This window comes from Leptidea sinapis, chromosome 2 (genome assembly GCF_905404315.1).
Source record: "Leptidea sinapis chromosome 2, ilLepSina1.1, whole genome shotgun sequence".
Taxonomy (NCBI): Eukaryota; Metazoa; Arthropoda; class Insecta; order Lepidoptera; family Pieridae; genus Leptidea; species Leptidea sinapis.
Window position 1 is genome coordinate 778,746 of NC_066266.1, and position 22,152 is coordinate 800,897.

The 22,152-nt window shown below is 36.0% G+C and overlaps 1 protein-coding gene across 4 annotated transcripts in view; it reads left to right on the plus strand.

Moving 5' to 3' along the window:
• LOC126972143 (rho guanine nucleotide exchange factor 12) overlaps positions 1–22,152 on the plus strand; it is a 284,774-nt gene that overhangs the window by 77,101 nt on the left and 185,521 nt on the right. For all 4 annotated transcript variants that reach the window (XM_050818729.1, XM_050818747.1, XM_050818757.1 and 1 more), the window contains 11 exons: positions 4,102–4,161; positions 4,400–4,500; positions 6,988–7,111; positions 7,452–7,515; positions 10,147–10,319; positions 10,818–10,978; positions 12,203–12,311; positions 13,816–13,927; positions 17,304–17,432; positions 18,248–18,307; positions 21,837–21,902. In XM_050818729.1, coding sequence (XP_050674686.1) covers positions 4,102–4,161; positions 4,400–4,500; positions 6,988–7,111; positions 7,452–7,515; positions 10,147–10,319; positions 10,818–10,978; positions 12,203–12,311; positions 13,816–13,927; positions 17,304–17,432; positions 18,248–18,307; positions 21,837–21,902 — 1,159 coding nt within the window. The remainder of the gene's footprint in view (positions 1–4,101; positions 4,162–4,399; positions 4,501–6,987; positions 7,112–7,451; positions 7,516–10,146; positions 10,320–10,817; positions 10,979–12,202; positions 12,312–13,815; positions 13,928–17,303; positions 17,433–18,247; positions 18,308–21,836; positions 21,903–22,152) is intronic.

Consider the following 22,152-nt stretch of genomic DNA (forward strand, 5'->3'; position numbering starts at 1 on the left):
CAATCCGAAAAAGGAGACAGTTCGGATCTGGCAAACTACAGGCCTATTGCTATTACCTCCCTGCTCTCCAAAATCATGGAGAGCATAATTAACCGCCAGCTGTTGCTATACCTAGAAGGTCACCAGTTGATCAACGACCGACAGTAGGGCTTTCGCCCAGCGTGGATATAACGAAGACCTTTGATCGTGTATGGCACAAGGCGCTCCTCTCAAAACTTCCATCATTTTGGCTACCCGACAGCTTATGCAATTGGACCTCCAGCTTCCTCACTGGGCGCAGCATACAGGTCGTTGTCGACGGATATTGCTCAAAGCCGAAGCCCAGGAACGCTGTTTCTTCTGCATATCAATGATATTTGTTGGACACCTCCAACATACATTGCTATGCAGATGACAGTACTGGAGATGCCGTATACACGGGCCATACAGGTCTCTCTCGGGAAATCGTCGACCAGTGCCGGGAAAAACTTGTGTCTTCTATCGAGTCCTCTCTCGAGACGATCGCGGAATGGGGTAAATTGAACCTTGTCCAATTTAACCCCCAGAAGAATCAAGTTTGCGCGTTTACCACTAAAAAAAACCCCATTTGTCGTATCACCGGTTTTCAAGGAGCTTTCTTCCACGTATTACAAAGCTGTGGAATGAGCTTCCTTGTGCGGTGTTTCCGGGACGATACGACATGGATACCTTCAAAAAAGCGCGTACACCTTCCATAAAAGGCCGGCAACGCTCCTGTGATTCCTCTGGTGTTGCAAGAGATTGTGGGCGGCGGTGATCACTTAACAACAGGTGACCCGTACGCTCGTTTGTCCTCCTAATCCATAAAAAAAAATCACCGCTCTTCGACAACATTTCCCTTAAAGCCTCGCCTAGTATCGGAATACTGAGTCTCGAAATCTCGAGCGAGTGCCAATTCCGTGGCCATGTCGAGGGCAAAGCCAAATTGGCTTCGAAGAAGCTGGGCGTCATTAATTGAGCACGGCAATTCTTCAAGCCGACCCACATTCTAGCGCTGTAGAAAGCGTCCGGCCTCACATGGAGTATTGCTGTCATCTCTGATCTGGCGCACCCCAGTATCAGCTTGATCCATTTGACTGCGTGTAACGCAGAGCAGCTTGAATTGTCGGGGACCCAGTGCTCTGTGAACGGCTGGATAACTTGGGGTTGCGTAAAGACGTCGTTTTATTGTGTTTCTTCTACCGCATTTATCACTCGGAGTGTTCCGAAGAGCTGTTTAACCTGATTCATCATCATCAACATCAGCCGGAAGAAATCCACTGCTGGACAAAGGCCTCCCCCAAAGATTTCCACGATGATAGGTCCTGCGCTGCCCTCATCCAACGTGTTTAACCTGATTGCTGCCGCCGAATTCCACCTTCGCACGACACGCCACATGTTAAGATATCATCCCCACAATCTGGATGTGTGGTGGTCCTCCACAGTGCGGTTTTCAAGGAGCTTTCTTCCACGTACTTCACCTTCCTTAAAGGCCGGCAACGCTCCTGTGATTCCTCTGGTGTTGCAAGTGAATGTGGGCGGCGGTGACCCGTCACCTGGTGTTAAGTGAGCACCGCATCATCAAATCATAAATTTGCGCGGCGGCGAATCTTGGATTTCAAAAATGATCCCAAATTCGTTTTTTGCATCCTCGTGAACCTCGGATACGATATCCATATTGTTGAAATCATAATTTTGCATGACGACCATCTTGGATTTAAAAAATGATCGGAAATTCGTTCTCTGCACCCTCGAGAACCTCGGATACGATATCCATATTGTTAAAATCATAATTTTGCGTGGCAGCCATCTTGGATTACAAAAATGATCCCAAATTCGTTCTCTGCACCCTCGAGAACCTCGGATAGGATATCCATATAATTGTTGAAATCATAATTTGGCGCGTCGGCTTAAATAATAGTTTTATTAATAATAGCTGGCAGGAGCTCTATCGTCTCGCTTTTCGTTTCATCGAGTTTCAAATCACAACGATTCTAAACAAGTTTCAGTTCAATAAAATAATACATATACATATAATGCAATACATTTATAATTATAGATTAATATGTAATGTTATTGTCACTCCCTATAATAAATATATTTAATTCTATTACTACGTGTTGTTTTTATTAAATAATAAATTTATATTTTAGTTCTTCTTTCTTACATATAATCTAGTATTTCTCACAATTTACCGATTTGGGGAAATTTCTATTCACTTGCAACATCATTTGGCTGTGTGTGTGCGTGTTGGCGAATGTAATTACGTGACGCTCAAGCAGACATTAATCATAATGTTACTTCTTTAATGACAGGAACTATGAACGAATCTATCGTTCTGAGCGTTATTATTTTATGGATAGGTTAGTGAAAACTAGCAATGATCTAATCAGGGTTGATAAAGTATATTACCGATAAAGTATGTCGTAAACTAAAATAATAATAAGCCAATATGTTTTCTTAGGTATAGTTTTATTTAAAAGGATGGACAATATCTAGCTCACTTCAAATAAAATCAAGACAGCATACACGAAAAGTCTTGGAAAGTTACATAATCAATATTATATTTACCTGGGAAGCTATACACCCAAAAAACATTGATTTTTTATAAGTATTTATCGTTACTCTGTATAAACCCAAGGAGCCAGTAAGACATGAGATTTTATAAACAATGCTTCCTTCCATACGATATGCGCGTGCGGAAAGAAAATTTCCAAAACAAGCAGTAACGAATGATTAATAAAAAGAGTTTTAGTCTTATGCTATTATATGATATTTTATAATATGATATACATATGCTACAATGATGGCAAGCATTCCCAGTATTCTAGGTTTTCGATCAATGTTTTACAATTCTATGGCGTATTTCCTCTACTCCATGATGTGACGTTTTTACTAGTGGGAGGCTCCATTGCACCGGATGCCGGCTAGATTATGGGTACAACATAGGCGCCTATTTCTGCCGTGAAGGAGAAATGTGTAAACATTACTGTGTTTAGTTCTGAAGGGCCCCGTAGCTAGTGCAATTACTGACAAATGAGACTTGACATCTTATGCTGACGAGCGCAGTTGTAGTGCCGCTTAGAATTTTTTGGGTTTTCAACAATCCTCAGCGGCACCGCATTGCAATGGGCAGGGCATATCAATTATCATCAGCTGAACGTACTCCTCGTCTCGTCCCTTATATTAATCAAAACAAAATATGATGAGGTTTTTCTTCTACTCCACCTCGACTCAACCTTATCGTTGGAACATCAATATATACCAAATATTAAAATTGAATAAAAAAAAATTGTTTGTCGCTAATTAAAAATTTACCCTTATTTAGTGGAATCTTTTAACTGGAATCTTACACATATTTGTTAAATAATTATTAGCTGTACCTAAGAGACAATTAAAACTATTAATTCGAATTCATCGTAGTCTCTCTTGTACATAATTATGCTTACTTACACTTTTCAGAGCAAACTTTGAAAACAATTTATAGATATAAAATTTATTTCGATAAAATTATATCGATATGTACATACATGCACTTATTGAGAAACAAGATATTTTTATTGTTTACATTAATTATTCTAACGTAAGTTACATCGATTAAACGTGTTAGGAAATTCCTTTGTTGGACATATATTAATTGCGGCTATGATTTCTTCAGTCAAAAATGGTACATTAAGGCATATTTGTATTTTTTTATAATTATGCTTCACGTGACATCAAACGACTGGTCTAACTTGAGCCTCGAGTAGGTACATTTGTACACAATAGTGGCGACAGGGTAACGCCCACATGCCTCTTCTACTAGTTTTTTCTGTTCCGTGGTTTTTACCACGGAACACAACTAAGTGTAACCTTGAAATAATCTTTAATTTAGTTTTTAGTCATTTGACTACTTAAATTATACTGAGCTTAAGCTGAGACAGCCGAATGTAAAATTCATGTTCACGTTTTATCACAATCAGCTAAGTTTTACGTAAGTAAAGTATGAGCAAAGTCTAAGTTCGCACTATTGATGTCAGCCTAAATAACAATTGCTTTAGACAATTGATAATTTTATTTCGCATGGTGGATATTGATATTTATTTAACTAATATGTTTGTTTAGCCCTGTACAGACCCCCAACGAGCCATCATATCAATGGAAGAGGATGATCCTCCCTCGTCTGTGAGTACCTTACTTAGAATTAACATTACTTTCAATACTAGAAATGTAATAATATCTTGTCAATATATTATCTTAATAACAAATTTTATTTTTACAATTTCGATCTTTATATAATTCCTGTTAATTTGACTATTGTAATAGTTAGGTAATCTAGTAAACAACGACATATAAAGCGATGAGAAATAAACTGCATGTATGAGAAGGAGCTTGCGTGTAATTTTTTTTTAATAACTTTCAGGATAACTCGACGTATTCCGGTCTGTTCTCGAATCTACGTGCGGTCCGGGACTCGAAGGCGAGGATGGCGGTCCTTATCAACTGGCTACTGGCAGAGAGGAGGTGCGTATTTATAAGCTGAATTAATAATAATGATATAATAATAAATATCTATTTATTTAAAAATCAATTTAAATGGCACTACACACCCGGATTAACTTCCTTACTCGCACGGGAAACTTGTGAAGTATATGTAAACGAAGCAAACGAAGGCATTTTTGAGAAAATCTAGTATTATAGAGTATATAATTATAAAACATTCACAATATTGTACAATATAAATACATTATATAATATTTAACGCACCAATACCCATATGCAATAGCAAGAGCATTTCCACTATAAAACAAGTTAATTATCCGATTTGCGATTGTTGCGTTTATAGTATATCCTAAGACATGTTAAGCGATGCACACTGCTATAGCGTGGCATTTAACTCACTTATCAATAATCTTCCAAGAACTCAAAACAAAATAAAATACCCACTTCAAACATATTCTGAGTTAATACTGTTTATAACATTTTGAAATTAGTGCCGATTAATTATAACAAATTTCTTGCAAATTGACGAAGACGATATTTCACACCACACGCTGCATCCTCTTGCTTTTGACACGTAAATGCAGACAAACCAAACAAAATTTAAAAAAATATAATAAAAAAAATCATTTATTTCAAGCATTTAACCCAAAGAATAAACAATTAATCAGTAAAATTACATTAAGTACATAACCGAGTTTACATTGATTTTAATTAAATGACAACCAAATATTAATATAGAACATTACAATTCATTAACATAAGAATAAATATATGCGTGATGTGAAAAAAATCCATCCGATTCTAAATTGTTCCATCAACGACGGAGTGCTCAGGTAAAAAAAAAGAATACAATCGACTTGGTAATTTTTCGTCGGCTTAAGGGGAATGTTAAAGTGGTTTAACAAAGCGAAACTAAAACCTGGAATGGTCTAATAAACGAATGTACTGAAAAGAGATTAGATGAAGAGTACCAAGAACAGTAGCTATAGTTTCCAGTTTTTTTTTTTAAATGATGTAACAGATCTGGTATCGTATAGTATCGAGTTAATAAGAAATATTTTGGATGCTTGGGAGGATTCATGTGATGCGTTAGGAGTGTTTTGTGATTTATCCAAGGCATTCGACTGCGTCCATCATGAAACCTTACTTAAAAAAAATTACTACTATGGGGTTAGAGATGTTTCTCTAGATTTAATAAAATCGTACTTGTGTAATAGGAGTCAAAGAGTAGACATTAATGGAAAAAGATCAACTGGCTCAATCATATCAATGGGTGTACCACAGGGCTCAATCTTGAGTCCTGTTTGTTCCTGGTTTACGTCAATGATTTGCCATATCTTATTCAAAATAAACATAATATTATACTGTTTGCTGACGATACATATTTGTTATTTAAAATAAAACGCCAGCAATTTTCTGTCATATTGACGACGACATTGCTGAAGTAGTAAATTGGTTTAAAGTTAATACCTCTTTTAAACGAAAGGAAACCAAAATGTATAAGGTTTACACTTCAATATCAAGCACCAACCATAACCTATAAAAATTAATAATGACAAACTTGATGTAGTAGAAACGACAACATTCCTAGGCATTACATTAGACTTTAAGCTACAATGGGGTGCTCATGTAATAAACTTATGTAATCAACTTAGCTCTGCAGTATTTGCGATAGAAAAAATTAGGCAGCTGACAGATGTTGAAACGGCTAGACTTGTATATTTCAGCTACTTTCATAGTGTCATGTCTTACGGAATTATATTGTGGGGTAGGGCGGCTGCTGATATTGATGCGGCTGTAGGCTGATATTGATAACATATTTGTGCTGCAGAAAAGGGCAATTCGAGCAGTCTATAAAATGCGTTCAAGGGATTCATTGAGAGAAAAGTTTGGTGAAATTAATATTATGACAGGACACTGCCAGTACATATACGAGAACCTTCTATACGCTCATAAACATATTAGCCAATTTAAAAAGAATAGTGATGTAAACTCCCAAATTATATTAAAATATTACCTATTAAAAAATTTAAGTATCGTAAATAATAAATTAACATCTAAAGCCTATTAAAATGTGAAAGATTATTTGAATGATAAAGATAGTTGGAATTAATGTTCTACATTTTGTTAATGAATATTGTTATACTCATTTGAATGCTATTGTAACTTTTGTACTTCATCCTGACTTGCACTAAATAACTATAATAATAAAGTAAACTGAATAATATATAAAGTTGTACAGTGAATAAAGATTTTTTTTGACTTTGACTTTGATATATCTTCGGGACTGGTTTGATTCCGGGAATATGAAACTAAAAAGGAAACGTGCAAAGGATGGACTGTACTGAAATGTGGCTAAATAAAGAGCACATACCACGAAAAGGGCAGCAAGTATCAAAGGGTTTTTTTATCAACGATGTAACTGATGTGTCTTCAGGACCGTGGCACATAGACCCTGTCCTACCATCAGTCAGAGGCAGGTTTACTGATCATTGTGTATGTTGCTAGATGCGCGTGTGCTAGTCTGTTCCTGGTGCTGACGGATGCGTACCGCGCCGCTGGGCCCGTCGGCACGGCCACGTTGCGGCGCTGGGCCTACGAAATACACTCCGTCTTTCTGATGCCAGACGCGGTTCGTATAACTCTTTCTCTACATATCGTAATCGTTAAGTGTGACCAGACGATTATTTCCGAACTATTAAAGATATCAAAGAACTTTAAACCGATATTGAGTTGATGCACATTTGTGCTTGTATTACGGCATTTTGACTTGTTGCTGGCTTTTAAATTACTTAGTTAAGTACTTGCAAAAATGCATTATTTTAGGTCCTTCGAGCCGGATACTTTTGGGGCTAAATATTGTTTTTGTGAACATAATAATAATTTTTGAAACTATTATTAATTTAGTAATAAAATTAAGTGCTGTACGCAATAAAGTAAAATAAAACTCAATTTCATGTGATATCTTGCAGGTACTACATTTAAGCGGCGTGGACGAAAATATGGCGAATGAGATTGACCACGTCCTCGAGAATGGTAATTTATATTCATGTATAAAGCTTGGATTAACGGCTTCAAATGATTTCTTAACACTGCTGCTTTGCAATTGACTCATTTCCAACCTAAGTTATTAATTATAATTTATGTGCGCATATTATAAGAAATCAATGGAACATAAATGCGCCTCTGCGTGACGGCCTAAGTGGTGGTGCTTTGAACACTATCCGTATTCTTATCAAGCGCCAATATGCTCAGAGGAAAATACACACACACACACACACACACACGTCTTTTTCTCGTCGGTGTTAGCAGAGACAATAGAACGCCAACATACATTACTCTTTTAAACGATGAATGTTCTACGAGCTCTCCTGGTGCCCACTTGTCTACACACACTTGCCTTACATATTTGATATGGCATTCTTTCTTCACTCATACGCTCCTCGCTCGAGGAAAACAACTCAAGTGTGAAAAATTTATTAATTCCCCATTCGGACGCGCAATCTGATACATATACAACTTCACTAAGAGGCTGGTTATTTCTTCATGTAGTATAAAAACGTGATAAAACTTGTAAGCTATCCGCATCTTCAGAATCATCGTTCTAATTGTGGTGGTCGTGTAATTAGAAATACTACCAACGGTCGACATTACTTGACATTATGTAAGATACTTCACCGCAATCGTTTTTATTTTGATATTAAACAATAAAAAGGACAACAATATGTTCAATGATTCATAATTTATTATAAAAACAGTATAATTCCCATTACACAAGTGCAGTTTCAATATTACATTAAGGACAAATATTTAAATCAGTTTTAAGGTATGAACAATAATGGTCAACTAATTAGAAACATCAAAAAAACATAAAAAACAATATTTATTAAGTATTAGTAATATGTATTGTTATTAATGAAACAGCTACTACCCACAGCCTATCAATAGTTATAATTAATATTTTGTGGTGTATCTCTTATTTTCAATAACATCACTTATACATTGATTCAATCAATTTCATACATTTTTCTAGGGGGATTGAATTCGATGCTTCAACAAATGCTTCATATAATTCGTTTTGGGTGGTGTTTGAGACTTTCTTTTTAACAATAGACCAGAGATTTTCTATCGGGTTTAAATCCGGACTATTTGCTGGCCAGTCTAAAACGGATATACGCTGTTCGCTAAGGAAACATTTGACGCTATTGGAGGTGTGTTTAGAGTCATTGTCATGCTGAAAGTCCCAGGTTACAGGCAAATCATCGTCCAGTTGCCATTGATCCATTGTAACTGCAATCTTCCGAACAGGTCCAACTCCACATCCGGAAAAACACCCCCAAACTTTAATATTACCGCGACCGTGCTTGACTATAGTATTATACTCACTTACTCCACCATATTTATTCTTGTTTCATCTGAAAATAACACTTTTTTCCATTCTCGGACCTTCCAATTAACATACTTTTTAGCGTGTAGTAACCGCTTCTTTAGGTGTTGCTTGGTAAGATCGTTAGTCGGTACCTTTCGAGAGATTTGTCCAAGCAATTTAGCTTCCACTAATCTTCAGCGTATCAGTCTTGACGAGATTATTCTCGGGTCATCAGACGGAAAAACTTTAATTTTAATCTGGTTGGATCCTTTACTTGGGTCTTTTTAGCAACACGAACGATTAGCGTATCTTCTCTGGTTTTTATTGTTTTTCTAATAACATATTCAACAGTTCCATATGTTATTTTATATTGATCCTTCATCCTGACTTGCACTAAATAACTTATAAAGTGTTACAGTGAATAAAGATTTTTTTTTGACTTTAACTTTGATGACTTAAAAACTTTCTTAACAGAACAATTTAAATGCTCAGCTATTCTTCTGTAGACCCATTTATGATCTATGTGTGAATTAATAATTATTTGTCTAGTTGACGCGTCACAACTTTTACTTTTGCCCATTTTGAACACAACAAAATTCAGATTAAATTTTGAATTGCTGTCATAATAATAGAAAAAGCCAAGAAAGATATGTTATTCTCCAATTTAAAAAAAAGAACGAGTTATGCTTTTTTAAAATGTTTCTAAATGGTTGTCCAAGTGGCCAGTAATAGAAAATAAAATTCTACATGTGTAAGACATGAGTCTTTGACTTCGTAATTAGAAGTAAAGATATATTTTATATTTTATGCATTTAATGAGTTTTTTATTTGAGTGGTTATATTAATACATGATTATTAATTATTGAATGTGTATATTTTTTATGAACATTTGTACGTTGAAGTTATACGCCTCTATGTCAGATTATGCCTTAACTAATATGAGCATATTATTTATTTTATAATATATACTTTCAAAGTCAAATACATGTATAAATAAAACTTTATTCAATTAGGCTAAAACTAAACACTTTTGAACCGTCACTATAAATATTACTTTCAAATTACTGAATTTATCATATGTTGGGAAAAAGTAGAGCTCGTGAGAAGAACATACAAGAAACTCAACGGCAACTCTTTTGAATCATTAGAATATTTTACAATGATTGTAACACACAAAATACATTAGTTTGTCAGGTGGTATGTTTAATATATAAATCTTGTTAGCTAGAAGCGTTTTAAATATCGAATATTTTTTTTAAATAATTAAGAATTAATTGTGAGTATAAACATTCTTGCAGAATACGAGAAGGAGGAGTTGTTACGTAATGTATTCCGGAAGGCGCGTCGTCAGGCGAAAGACGAGCTCGCGCGGCAGCTCAATGAGTTTCAGGGCAAGAGGAGGCTCGGGCTGGCGACGCTGTATGGACCGGATGACGTCACTCTGCAGCGCTGTATCGTTGACAACACGCAGGTACGTGGATGTTGGTGCGAGCGAGCGTGTTCCTATTGCACCTGTACTTATATTTGGATTTAAAATCTGGAGCTAAATTTGGAAAACTGAGTCAATAATGAAATATTATATTCACTTCTCAGGTTGTGGCTCCTTCTACATGATCTATTTTACAGTTGGTAGCAACTTCAATAGTTCTATATTAGGAAATTAACTTGAGATGCCGCTCTTTCAAATCTAAAAGATTTGTTATTTTTAGATTTACGGACCGTGCGCCAATTGAACTGTCGGCCCAGTTGGTAGGAGCACTCGAACGGAACCTGAGAGGTAGCGGGTTTGAGTCCTGCATCGTTCATAACTATTGGTTACAAATTTAATTTGTATAATTTATTCCAGATGTGAGGGATAACACTTTAAAAATAACAAATTGTTTAATGTGTTTTCAATGTATCAAGTACGACGCAGCCCTTTTTCTCACAGAGGGATTATTATTGTACTGAGTGTTTTTTTTTGCCGCAGGAGGTGGTGGTAGTCGAGAGGATAATGTGCCAGCGGCTGAGTACAGTGGCGCGGGGCGGGGCGGGGGCGGCGGCGGCGGCGGGGGGCGGGGCCACCTCCCCCGACACGCACTCGGCGCTGCTGGCGGCCCTCGTCGCCGCGGCGCTCTGTCTCAACTGTCGGTGAGTGACCTGGACCCGCTCGACCTATCTGTATTTGTAGTAAATCAAGGTCGATGACTGAGACAGCTCTTGTCAATGCAGAATCGGATAATCTACCGAAAATATATGTATTTATGATGAAATGATACTTTGTATCATATCTCGATTTTACGAGTTTAGAGATCACACGTGTGAAAGCTGCAAGCTAATTGTTATAATACATGGTATATTTAAGTCATTGACACAGATTTTAATTGATAAATGTTTATAATATAACTAAAAATAGCCTAAAGATAACTATTTGTCAATAAAATTACTACTAAACTCCTTTTTACATCTAAGTCATTATAGTTTACATGTACTATTACTTATATTATTAAACTTCACTCAAGTGTTAAATATTAATTTGGTTATTGTATATATTACATAAATAGGTAATAATTTGATGTAAGTAATATGATATTAAAAATTTATATTAATTTTCAAGAAAAATTCTCATAAACAATTTAGTTTTAAAACTAATGCTCTACTGCCTAAAAAGAAATGCAAAACTTACTTCTCCATAGAAATACTTAACAATGTATTAAATATAATCTATTTAAAAATCAACACGATAATGAATATACATTATCCCTTCTCATCATTTTACACCACCGTTTTTGTTCTTTCGAATCGCTTAGATTACGAAAACATCTAATAGACATTTTGTATTTTGATACCATAGAATACTTATAAGAAGGTTTTTTAGCTTCCTCCATAATTTATAAAGCAACTAAAACTGAAAATTCGTAACAAGTAACTAAAACGCGTCTCAAGGAAACAAACACTAGATATGTCATATGACATCATCAAAAGCACGCCCAAAATGGTGTGAATTGAACGGCTCACATTTTTTCAATGTATTAAACTTCACTTTGAATGTGATTTAAATTTTTTCAAGCCTATTACTGATACTGTGTTATAAAGATGTAAATGATTAATTTAAACCATAAAAAATCATGCAAGTTTACGAAAAATATAATTAAATCCGTCAAACCATTACGCGTCTAAACGTGTGTGCGATGATTATTTAAATATTTCAAATGTCGCGAATTTCATACTCGCGTGACATCAAAACATCGAACGCACCTATGATTTAAATAAATGAATATTCCGGTAATAATACGTCATATATTATTTATATATGTATTTTATTTTTAATTATGTAAGGTGAGAAGCGAAATTTGATGATATTCTATATTCTAGGCCCGCTTCTGTCGCTGCGGCTGTGGGCGGTTCCCGTGCCTCGTTCCTTCAACGCGACAAATTGTACAAACAACGTCTCAAGCAGCTCACAAAACAAAACCCGCAACCGGTAAGTATTGCAAACTTACAACATCGCAAATTGGCTACACTCCTACGGGATTAGTTATACATTCGCACGGAAAACCAGCAAGAAGAAGTAACCTAAACAAAAACCGGTGTCCTCCATCCTTCAATCAAATCAAAATCATTTTATTCGTGTAGGTCAAGGAAATGTCAAAAGTTTTCTTTTTATAAAAGGCATTTATTTTTTCAAAATTGATTCCTTTCGAATACTTTTTGATGTCATTTCTTACACTACCACCGCTTCGTAAAAAAATTCCGCTCTGAGAGAGATGAAGCTGCGCAAGAAACTTTCCCAGTATTCTTTTCTTTTATACAATATACAATATTGTACTGTCATTGTTATTGCTATAAAATAATCATAATCTAAACAATTTGTTATTTTTAAAGTGATAACTCTCATTTCTGGTATTAATTACACAGATTAACCCTAATAATAATTAGCATCGTTTATGAATTTTGTTTTCAAATTGAATTTGTGTAATTAATCCCAGAAGTTTTACCCTGTGCTTAGATGTGATTGATGGGCGCCGGCTATTGAAAGCAAGGGGGAAGGTCTGGCAGTTGGCCTGGATATAGCGAAGGCCTTAATGGCACATGGCACGTGTGCCATAAAGGCACGTGTATGGCACAAGGCGCTCCTCTCAAAACTTCCTTCATTTGGGCTTCCCGATGCAAGTGGACCTCCAGCTTTCTCGCTGGGCGAAGGATACAGGTTTTTGTTGACGGTTATTGCTCGAACCCGAAGCCCGTGAACGCTGGAGTGCCCCGAGGCTAAACTGTTTCTTTTGCATATCAATGATGCGTTGGACACCTCCAACATACTTTGCTATGCAGACAACAGCACTGGTGATGCCGTATACACGAATCATGCAGGCCTATCATCCAAATGCGTTTCTTTCTGAAGCAACTGTAGGAGTTGACACGCCTCACGATATGTTGCTAATAAATGTCTATTTATGGTTTTTAGTTGTTGGACCACGAACATTAACCAACAGCAACGGCAGGTAATTACATTCATCGTTATTTGGATGGTCAGTGTAAATGCGAGCCAGAGCGACTGAAAGTTAATCATCAGGACGTTCTTCAACTGGTGTTACTTGTATAGCGTGTCATTTCAACATAAAGTAACGTGCGATCAAAGTCATCATTAGCAAAGTAGAGCGAACCCGAGAGTTCGCGGATTTGAATCCCGCATCGTTCAAAAATGTTGGTTATAAATTTAATTTTTAAAGTAACAAATTGTTTAGATCAATTAATCCGTCAAATAATTTAAACAATCACCCAATAATTTAAACAATCTTGCGTTCTGTAATATAATATATATATATATATATATATATATAAATATATATAGCCTAGTGTCAGCCACTACACTGTACATAAATAATAGTAGTAATATAGGAGGAATATGAGTGGAAGAAATTGACATCGATATACATCATTATGTCTGCATCTAGCACGATTTAGTATAGTAATGATGTGTTTCCCAGTTCGTGGTGCGCGGACATCATCTGCAACTGCAGGCGCTGACATCAGTAGCGCATTGCCACCATTGCAACCACGCGATATGGGGCTTGGCCCCGCAGTCATATGTGTGCACAGGTACCTATGTTTATCACTGTCTTTTGGGGTAGCGGTCAAACTTGCTGATGATATACCGCTTTACTGATAAATTAATGCATGGTCAACTTTACAACCGAACTGTTTTAACACAGACTGTCTTTTTAATAATCGCAGTGTAAAGTTACTCCAAGTTTAAAATTACTTCTTCTTGTTATGTGGGTAATTCTGTAGTGACCAAGGTCAGATAAAGACAAAAAGTTTTCAACTTTGAATAACTTTATTCCGCGTTTATTAACAACACAGAGAAAGTTTGGTCTTGTTGGTGTGTAGAGATGATGAATGATTGTGAATGAATATCTTAATAGCTAAGGGCGTCCATAAATGTATAATCGTTGCAGTAGAGGGGAGGCAAGAGATGCCTGCCCTGTGGAGATAGTTGGATGAAAAATTTGTTTTTATTAATTGACGAAGTGGAATTTGAAGTATCTTCGTCTCTGAAAATTAAGCTTTATACGTGTGCTTCCGTTTAGTCAACCGTCTGAAAACGCATTGACTATAAGTCTAGGTATGTTACTTTAAATCTCCAATTGTGGCTTTATCTGCAGGATCTACAGTTGATAGCCTGCCTAATAATAACAATCACTTATTTAGTTAATGAGCTAGGTTGAGCCGCCTACAAATAATTAAAATGTTAAACTCGTGTCCTGCCACGTGACCTCTAGGTCTACTCTTATTCAACGAAATACGAAGTTTCGATTGAAGTTTCAGGTGTTTCCTACTACGGTTTCATTCGTTTCGAAGTTTCGTCCCGAACGTCATTGTTTGACATTTAGAATTTCTAAACCTACTCTATTCACTTATGTTGCAAACGAAAACTTGATTATGACATATTTTTTTGTTCGGAATTTTAACGTCTTTAAACTTGACGAAACCAAAGATTAAGAAATCTTTTCATTTCCGTTTGTGTGGATTTTGTTCCAAATTTGCTTGAAATGGCTTCAAGAATGCTCTTAATCGAGGCTGCTTTATGTGGAGAACTTTTAGAGCGTAGAAGGAACCGGATCTGCTTGCAATTAATTTAATATTAGTGAAATTCCCGACTTAGAGTTTGTAGAAAACTGAAATAAATTATAGCCTGCTGTGTTTTACATAAGTTATGTATAAGTACCATCCGTATTGATATTCCCGAGTTGCCTCTGTCTGCTTCTTCACCTCAGCTCTACAGGCAGGTCGAGAACTCGTGCTGTATTAGTACAACTGTTAGAAAGGATAAAGGTCGAACTTTATCTTACTTATTCCTTTCTAACTGTAGTGGTTATTCTTATTTATTGACGTAATAAGTTTCATTTTTATTATTAATAAAAGAACAAAATTTATGTTTTATTTAATTATAACAGGAAAACTTACTTACAGCTAACTAAAAGTAGGCACTCAGACATATAAATTAAAAGGTATAGCTTCATCATCGTATGGAATGTGGAAGATAGGTCAATACCTTCTACTACTACTTCTACTCAATAGTAGAGGTGATATTTTTAGTGAAAAAAACAGATATGTATATACCTGATATTTACTTGAAACGTTCTGAATATCGCGATTGCGAGGTGAGTTAAAAAGCACTTTAAAGATGATTTATTCGCATAATAATTGTAATTTATTAAAGAATTCAACGAATAAATCTGAAGTACTAAGTTGACATGCTTACATTACGTGTGTAATACAGTTTATGGTTGTAATTAGTTACTTTCCATCGTTGGCATGATATAGTCTTCGAATTAGTCGGATCAAAATCATTAATTTCAATCGTTCACCATTCGTTTACGAATATTGTCTATGGTTCCGAACTTCGTCGATGTGTCCGTAAACAAAATAGAGTAGGGTCACTATCGAAACTTCATTTAAATTTCGTTCTTTTACGAAGTTTCGTTTCGGAGAAAGAGAGTAGACCCCCTGATCGTTTCGTTCGTAAGACAGTCGTTGAAATTATGGATAAAATTGATATTTCTGAGACATAAACTTTTTAATGTAATATAAATTGTCATTTTTGTGTACGATAGCCCAATAAATTAATATTGTATTTAATCACATAAATTCTAGTACTTTTATATACTATGTTCAAGAATAAATTCGGACCATTCGACGGCGACACCGATAAACCGTGAGTAAGCTGTATTAATTAAATAAAGCCTATAACATAGCTGTAAAGGATCCTCTGGATGAAGTCGCAACTGGAAAATTGAACAAACATACCAAGATTTATAGACCATGCAGGCATCATGATACTGTTTATTTGCACAGTCAATGAAAACCAAACCTGGTTATTTGATTCATAAATTGGTGTAGGTATGTAACATGATCATCTTTAAAGCCTCTTGGTGATCCAATATTGTAAGTAGGCCTGTGCTAGTGTTCGCCAGAGCTTGCACTTTTTTCAACGCTCCAGAGACACATGGTCAAACACAAACTATTTCTCACACAGCTCCAGCTTAATACTTAAATCGGTATAGTACACACTGTTACATGGCCTAACACTTAATCCATTTGATCTGAAATAGCCTTTAATCTGGATATCCGCTCAGTACGCCGGTCGGGTTTCAGCATCCCCTTATATATAGTCTGATAATCAGTATACATATATAAATAAACATAAAAACTATACATAAAACAGCAACAGCAACGGTCATCTTGCATGAATTTATAACCTAGGTCCTAAAGAATCATTGAGAGCAAAATTCAAAGAAATTAACATCTTGACTGTTACTTCTCAATATATGCTTGACATATATGTATACATGTGTATGTTTATAGGCACATAAGTGAATTAGCTAGAAACTGGCATAACCATAATGTTAACACCAGGAACAGATATAAACTTATAATGCCTGCTACTCGGCTAAGTCGAGTTAGTAGTTAGTCTTTTGTGGGGCTATGTATATGCTTTTACAACAAGATCCCAGAAAATGTTCCAAACATAAGTATTACGTTATTCAAAATAACTTAAATCTTATTGTTAAAAAACGTTTGTGTTGTAAAGGCTACTATAACATAAATTACTTTCTTAATGATACCATAGATTGGGAATGGACCGACCGCCCTTGGGCTATTAAATAATAAGATTATTTGTACAATATTACTCTGTAAATATATTTTTCGATAAAAAAAGCCCGCTGAGTTTGTTGCGCCTATTCTTTTCGGGGCTGAGGTATTCCTTTTGGAATGGGTGGTAGTTTTTACTTACAATAAGTGATATCACATCCTATTTTGAATAAAAATATATATAAAAATATATTGATTTTTAATCATAGAGCAAGTGTTTAAAACGCAATTATAACTCGGTAAACCGAATCCTCGTCAGCAGATGTCGCTATATTAGAAGGTGCCATGTATTTAGTAAATGGTGTCTGTGTGTGTGTAGACTGTGCGCTCCGAGTGCATCGGTCGTGCGCCCGCTACGTGGAGGAGGGCTGCTGCCTGGACGGCGAGCATCACAACAACCGGATCTCGCGCTTCATGGAGCGGATACACAACAACAACCCGCCCGCCGGTGCGTATGCGTATACGTAATTAAAATAGAAGAAGTTACGACTATACGTTCCTTAGTGGTTTTTATTCTTTACAATTTAATGCATAAGATCGAAAAAATACCACAATAACGATACGGAACTTGTACAAACAGAACATCGTCCAATAACACTCGGATATGATGCCTTCGTGCCAGTGCGCTCGGGTTAAGTGATTACAGAATACAAGTAGCGTGTGAGCGTCCGCAGTGCACTAGGACTAGTCTGAATGTATTTTGATAGTTAAAACCCCGCTTGAGTCCCTACAAACATTCACATCCACACACCAATTATACGTATTAATAATGTAAGCCGTTGTCTGTTGATCCGCCCGCGCCGCTTGGACTTAACAAAAGAGTCTCCCAACGATAATGATCATGATTATTTTTTTTTTTAATTGTCATTGTAGGTAATTGAACAACTTTGTATAGCATACTTTGCTTAAAACAAAATAGGAAAAAAATGGATACGTCACTTTACTATAAAGGCGCACGATGTTATGACGTCACGCGGGTATTTCGCCGGGTATTTAGATAATGCGTAAACGAATACTATTCGTAACTTGAAAAACTTTATTCTTAGATCAATTGTACGTCTAGATAGACTGTGACAGCTGTGAAAACCACGAAAAAATTGAGGTTGATTGTTAACCTCTATTTTGAGTAATGCAATGCAACCAAAATGCTCTATCTAGACGGTTAAATTATCCAAGTTTTTGGGTATTTCTAGGAATATAAACTATTAGGTCATCAAGAATCTTGTGCTTTTACTTTGTCACTGATATTCTCAATTGTAACAGGTCAAGACTCGAGCGACAGGAAGACGAGGAAGGCCATGGGCACTACCAACTTTCTCAACGGTTAGTATATCTGTTTGCTACTGTATATATGAATGAATGAAAACTCTTTATTGCACAAAAAAAAATATAAAATTTGTATATAAAACTTATGGTAGCACAGTTAGAAAATAATAGGAATATATTTATATTCATTTGTTTTTATATTCAAATATACTTTTATTTTTTTATATTTATTAGGCGACTTTATCGCTATTCAGCGATCTCATCCAGGTAACCTAAAGGACAAGGAGATTTATTTATATAACTTGACAAATGGCAATAAATAAACTTACTATAGGATTTACATGTACACACATACATATCCATATATATATAACTTACATTTATACTGTTAGGAGGAGGAAAAACATTAAGGAGATTTAGATTTAACGACCACAAGAGTAATTAATAAAGTATAAATTGATAAAATAGTTATAACAAAGGTACATGATATCGCTCTTTCACGTCAGTATTACACAACTTAATATAAATCTGTGAAGGATTTAAACTAAGGCAATTTATAAATGATTTTTAGTCTGTCATTTTTACCAAAACCCATCATCTAATTGTAATCTGAAGCAGTGATTTTCAAACTAAATATGGGTGACATTATATCATAATAAGGTTGTTGTTGTTGTTGTTGAGTCTCGTGCCAGATTTTGGCGAGACAACACGTCCTGAGGATGCCTCGTGTAGAGGCGAAACACGTGTCGAATTGTTTTAAAAGCAAATATTGGCGGAATTAACACTAAAGAAAACTTAAATAATTTGTACATAATAAGGTTGTTAAAATTTGGAAAACAACTTTTATGGATATAAGAAACTGTTCCACGACAAAACAGACACAACCTTCACATTGTCAAATCTGATCTCATTATAGTTTCTGCTTCGCTTTGCGTCCCCCGACCTTATCAGAGGAATTTATTATTATTATATTCTTAGTAACAACTAAGACTTATCGTTGATATGGAAAGACGACGAAACGTTGGGTGTTAATAATATTGTTAAATTTAACCAAACAATCGAATTCATTATTGGTAAGAAGTTCTAAAGAATTTCAAGATTTCCTTTTCAACATTTGAAAGAACGAAACAAATAACAAAATGAAGCAACTTAAAAATATACAAATATAAAATCGTGTGGTGTTTAAAAGGAGCTCAGCATGTGTTTTAACACAAGTGTGTTGCAACGCTGATCTTCTGTATTCCCCGCGTGACACATGAACCTCGAGGGCAACACCTCGCCTGAATTAAAAGTACAAACATCAAAAAAGTCTAAGCAACATGCATGATATTACAAATTTACCTTTTATATTAATTAATTTCTAAGTCTTTATTCACTCAAAGTTCATAGGTATGTATACTTTTTTGTTATTGATGGCTTACTGGCTGGTTGTACAAATCGGTTGTACAGTACAAAGAAAACGTTGATGCTGTGCGTAAGCTGATTGAGGAAGATCGACATGTGACATACCGCGAAAATCAGGCAACTTTAGACATTGGCATGAGTCAAACGTCAGAACTCTCGAATTACTCTCGAAGATTCCAGGCAGGATCCTCAAATGCTGTATACAACATCGTATCAGGTGACGAATCCTGGATATATGCGTACGAACCCGAAACAAAAAACCAGCCACGAGTTTGGGTGTTCGAAAATGAGTTAAAGCCAACAAAAATTGTTCGTTCACGGAGTGTTGCAAAAAAAGTGGTGGCCACGTTTGTCTCCAAAACCGGCCATGTTGCGACTATTCCTCTTGAGGGAGAAAGAACAGTTAATGCAGAATGGTATGCTAGCATTTGTTTGCCACAGGTCGTTTCTGAACTCCGTAAAGAGCACTGCAACCGCCGCATCATCCTCCATCACGACAATGCAAGTTCGCACACCGCGCACAGAACAAAAGAGTTTTTAGAGCAAGAAAACAGAATTATTAAACCATCCGCCGAACAGCCCCGACCTAAGCCCTAATGATTTCTATACTTTCCCTAAATTAAAGAATAAATTGCGTGGTCAGAGATATTCATCACCTGAAGAAGCTGTGGACGCCTACAAAACGGCCATTTTGGAGACCCCAACTTCCGAATGGAATGATTACTTCAATGATTGGTTCCATCGTATGGAGAAATGAGTCAAATTTCGTGGAGAATACTTCGAAAAGCAATAAATACATTTTTAAATAGTAATGTTGTGTCACTTCCATAATTCCCGAAATTTTCAGTGCCGCCCTCGTACAACTGACTGCAAGACGCCAGCCGATGTTAACCGCTTGAGAGATTAGTTTGAGGCTACAAAATTCAAATGGTCTTGATGTAAGTCCCCAAACTGTCCGAAATCGACTGCATGAGTATGGCCTACGAGCTCGACGCCCAATTAGGTGCCCACCGATACGTCACGGGAATCGCGTTCGTCGAAATGAATGGTGTAGAGAACGCAGAATATGGACCCAGGAACAATGGGATAAAATTATGTTTTCCGGTGTGTCGGGATTCGGGTTTAGGCCTGATACAAGAAGGGTGCGAGTGTAGCGTCGGCCCGGAAATACTGAAAGGCTCGGATGCATTAAGGACGTTCATCCATACAGCGGCTCAAAAGTTATGGTATGGGCGGGTATTTTGAAGAACAGGCGAACTGAGCACGTTTTTGTTAAAGGAAACATGAAAGCTGAAAATGAAATTGAGGATATTCTCAGACCTTATTTCCATCCATTTGCACAAACCTTTGGCTCCGATTTTACGTTAATGCATGACAATGCGCGTTCACATACAGCTCGGCGAACCAATCAATACTTGGCAACGGAGAACATCCGGGTATTGCCCTGGCCTGCACAATCGCCAGACCTCAACCCCATCGAGCAGGCATGGGACTTGCTCCAGAGACATGTTTTGAAGGACTTGGACGGAGTGACAACAACCCAACAGCTGAAGGATTTGCTACAATTCCATTGCGAGCGAATACCGCAAGATGACTGTTTATGTCTCTCATTAATTCAATGAATTATCGATGCCGACTAGTTCTGAATAGCAGAAGAGGCCGTACTTTGAATTAAGTTATCCTATTCTTTCACAATAAATTTATTTTCTTTAGAAATTTCATTTTTTTTTTAAATAATGTTTAGTTGCTTATACGTTGCGTACCTTAGTTTCTGCAGTATATTCTAATATTGTTAATTTATGTTATTAAAAGAACTTATAAAGACAACAGCTGTTATTTTTACGTCATAGCACCCTAAATAACATTTTAAAAATAAAATACAACGTTATAATGTGAAAAACAATCCAAAAATTTAAATTAGTACATGTTGCTTAGACTTTTTTAATGTGTGTATTACTATACTAACCAAACTTAAATATAATTAACTAATAAACTAAACTTTAAACAATTAACTACTAAATAAAAATACAAATAATAAAATTGATTTAATAGAGGAAAATGAAAATATATTTTTAACTTAAGGGAATTAACTCATAAGGAGGCTTTGAAAGGTGGCGGTTGTATAAAAATATTGTTCCATCACTACACTATAATATGTAATAATATGGCGATATTTTTGCAGCGGAGAGACTTGCGCGCAAGATGGAGGACGATGCTGCGTGGGAGAATGTGACGTCAGCAGTTCAAGGTATGTGCTGTCAGAATATCTCATAGCAATGTACAAAATTCTCTGACCGCGGCGACATAAATGATCGGAAACTAGAAACGGATGCGTGTGGGGTGCATTCTACTTCACGTTTCTAAGTGGTTTGGGAAACCACCGCAATCCGTGATTGTTTTTTTTAATTTTAATTAATGACTTTAGATTTGAGCTGTTTTTAAAAATTCATAAATACAATTACATTAATATATTCCAACTAGTTTGAAAGCTCTTAGCA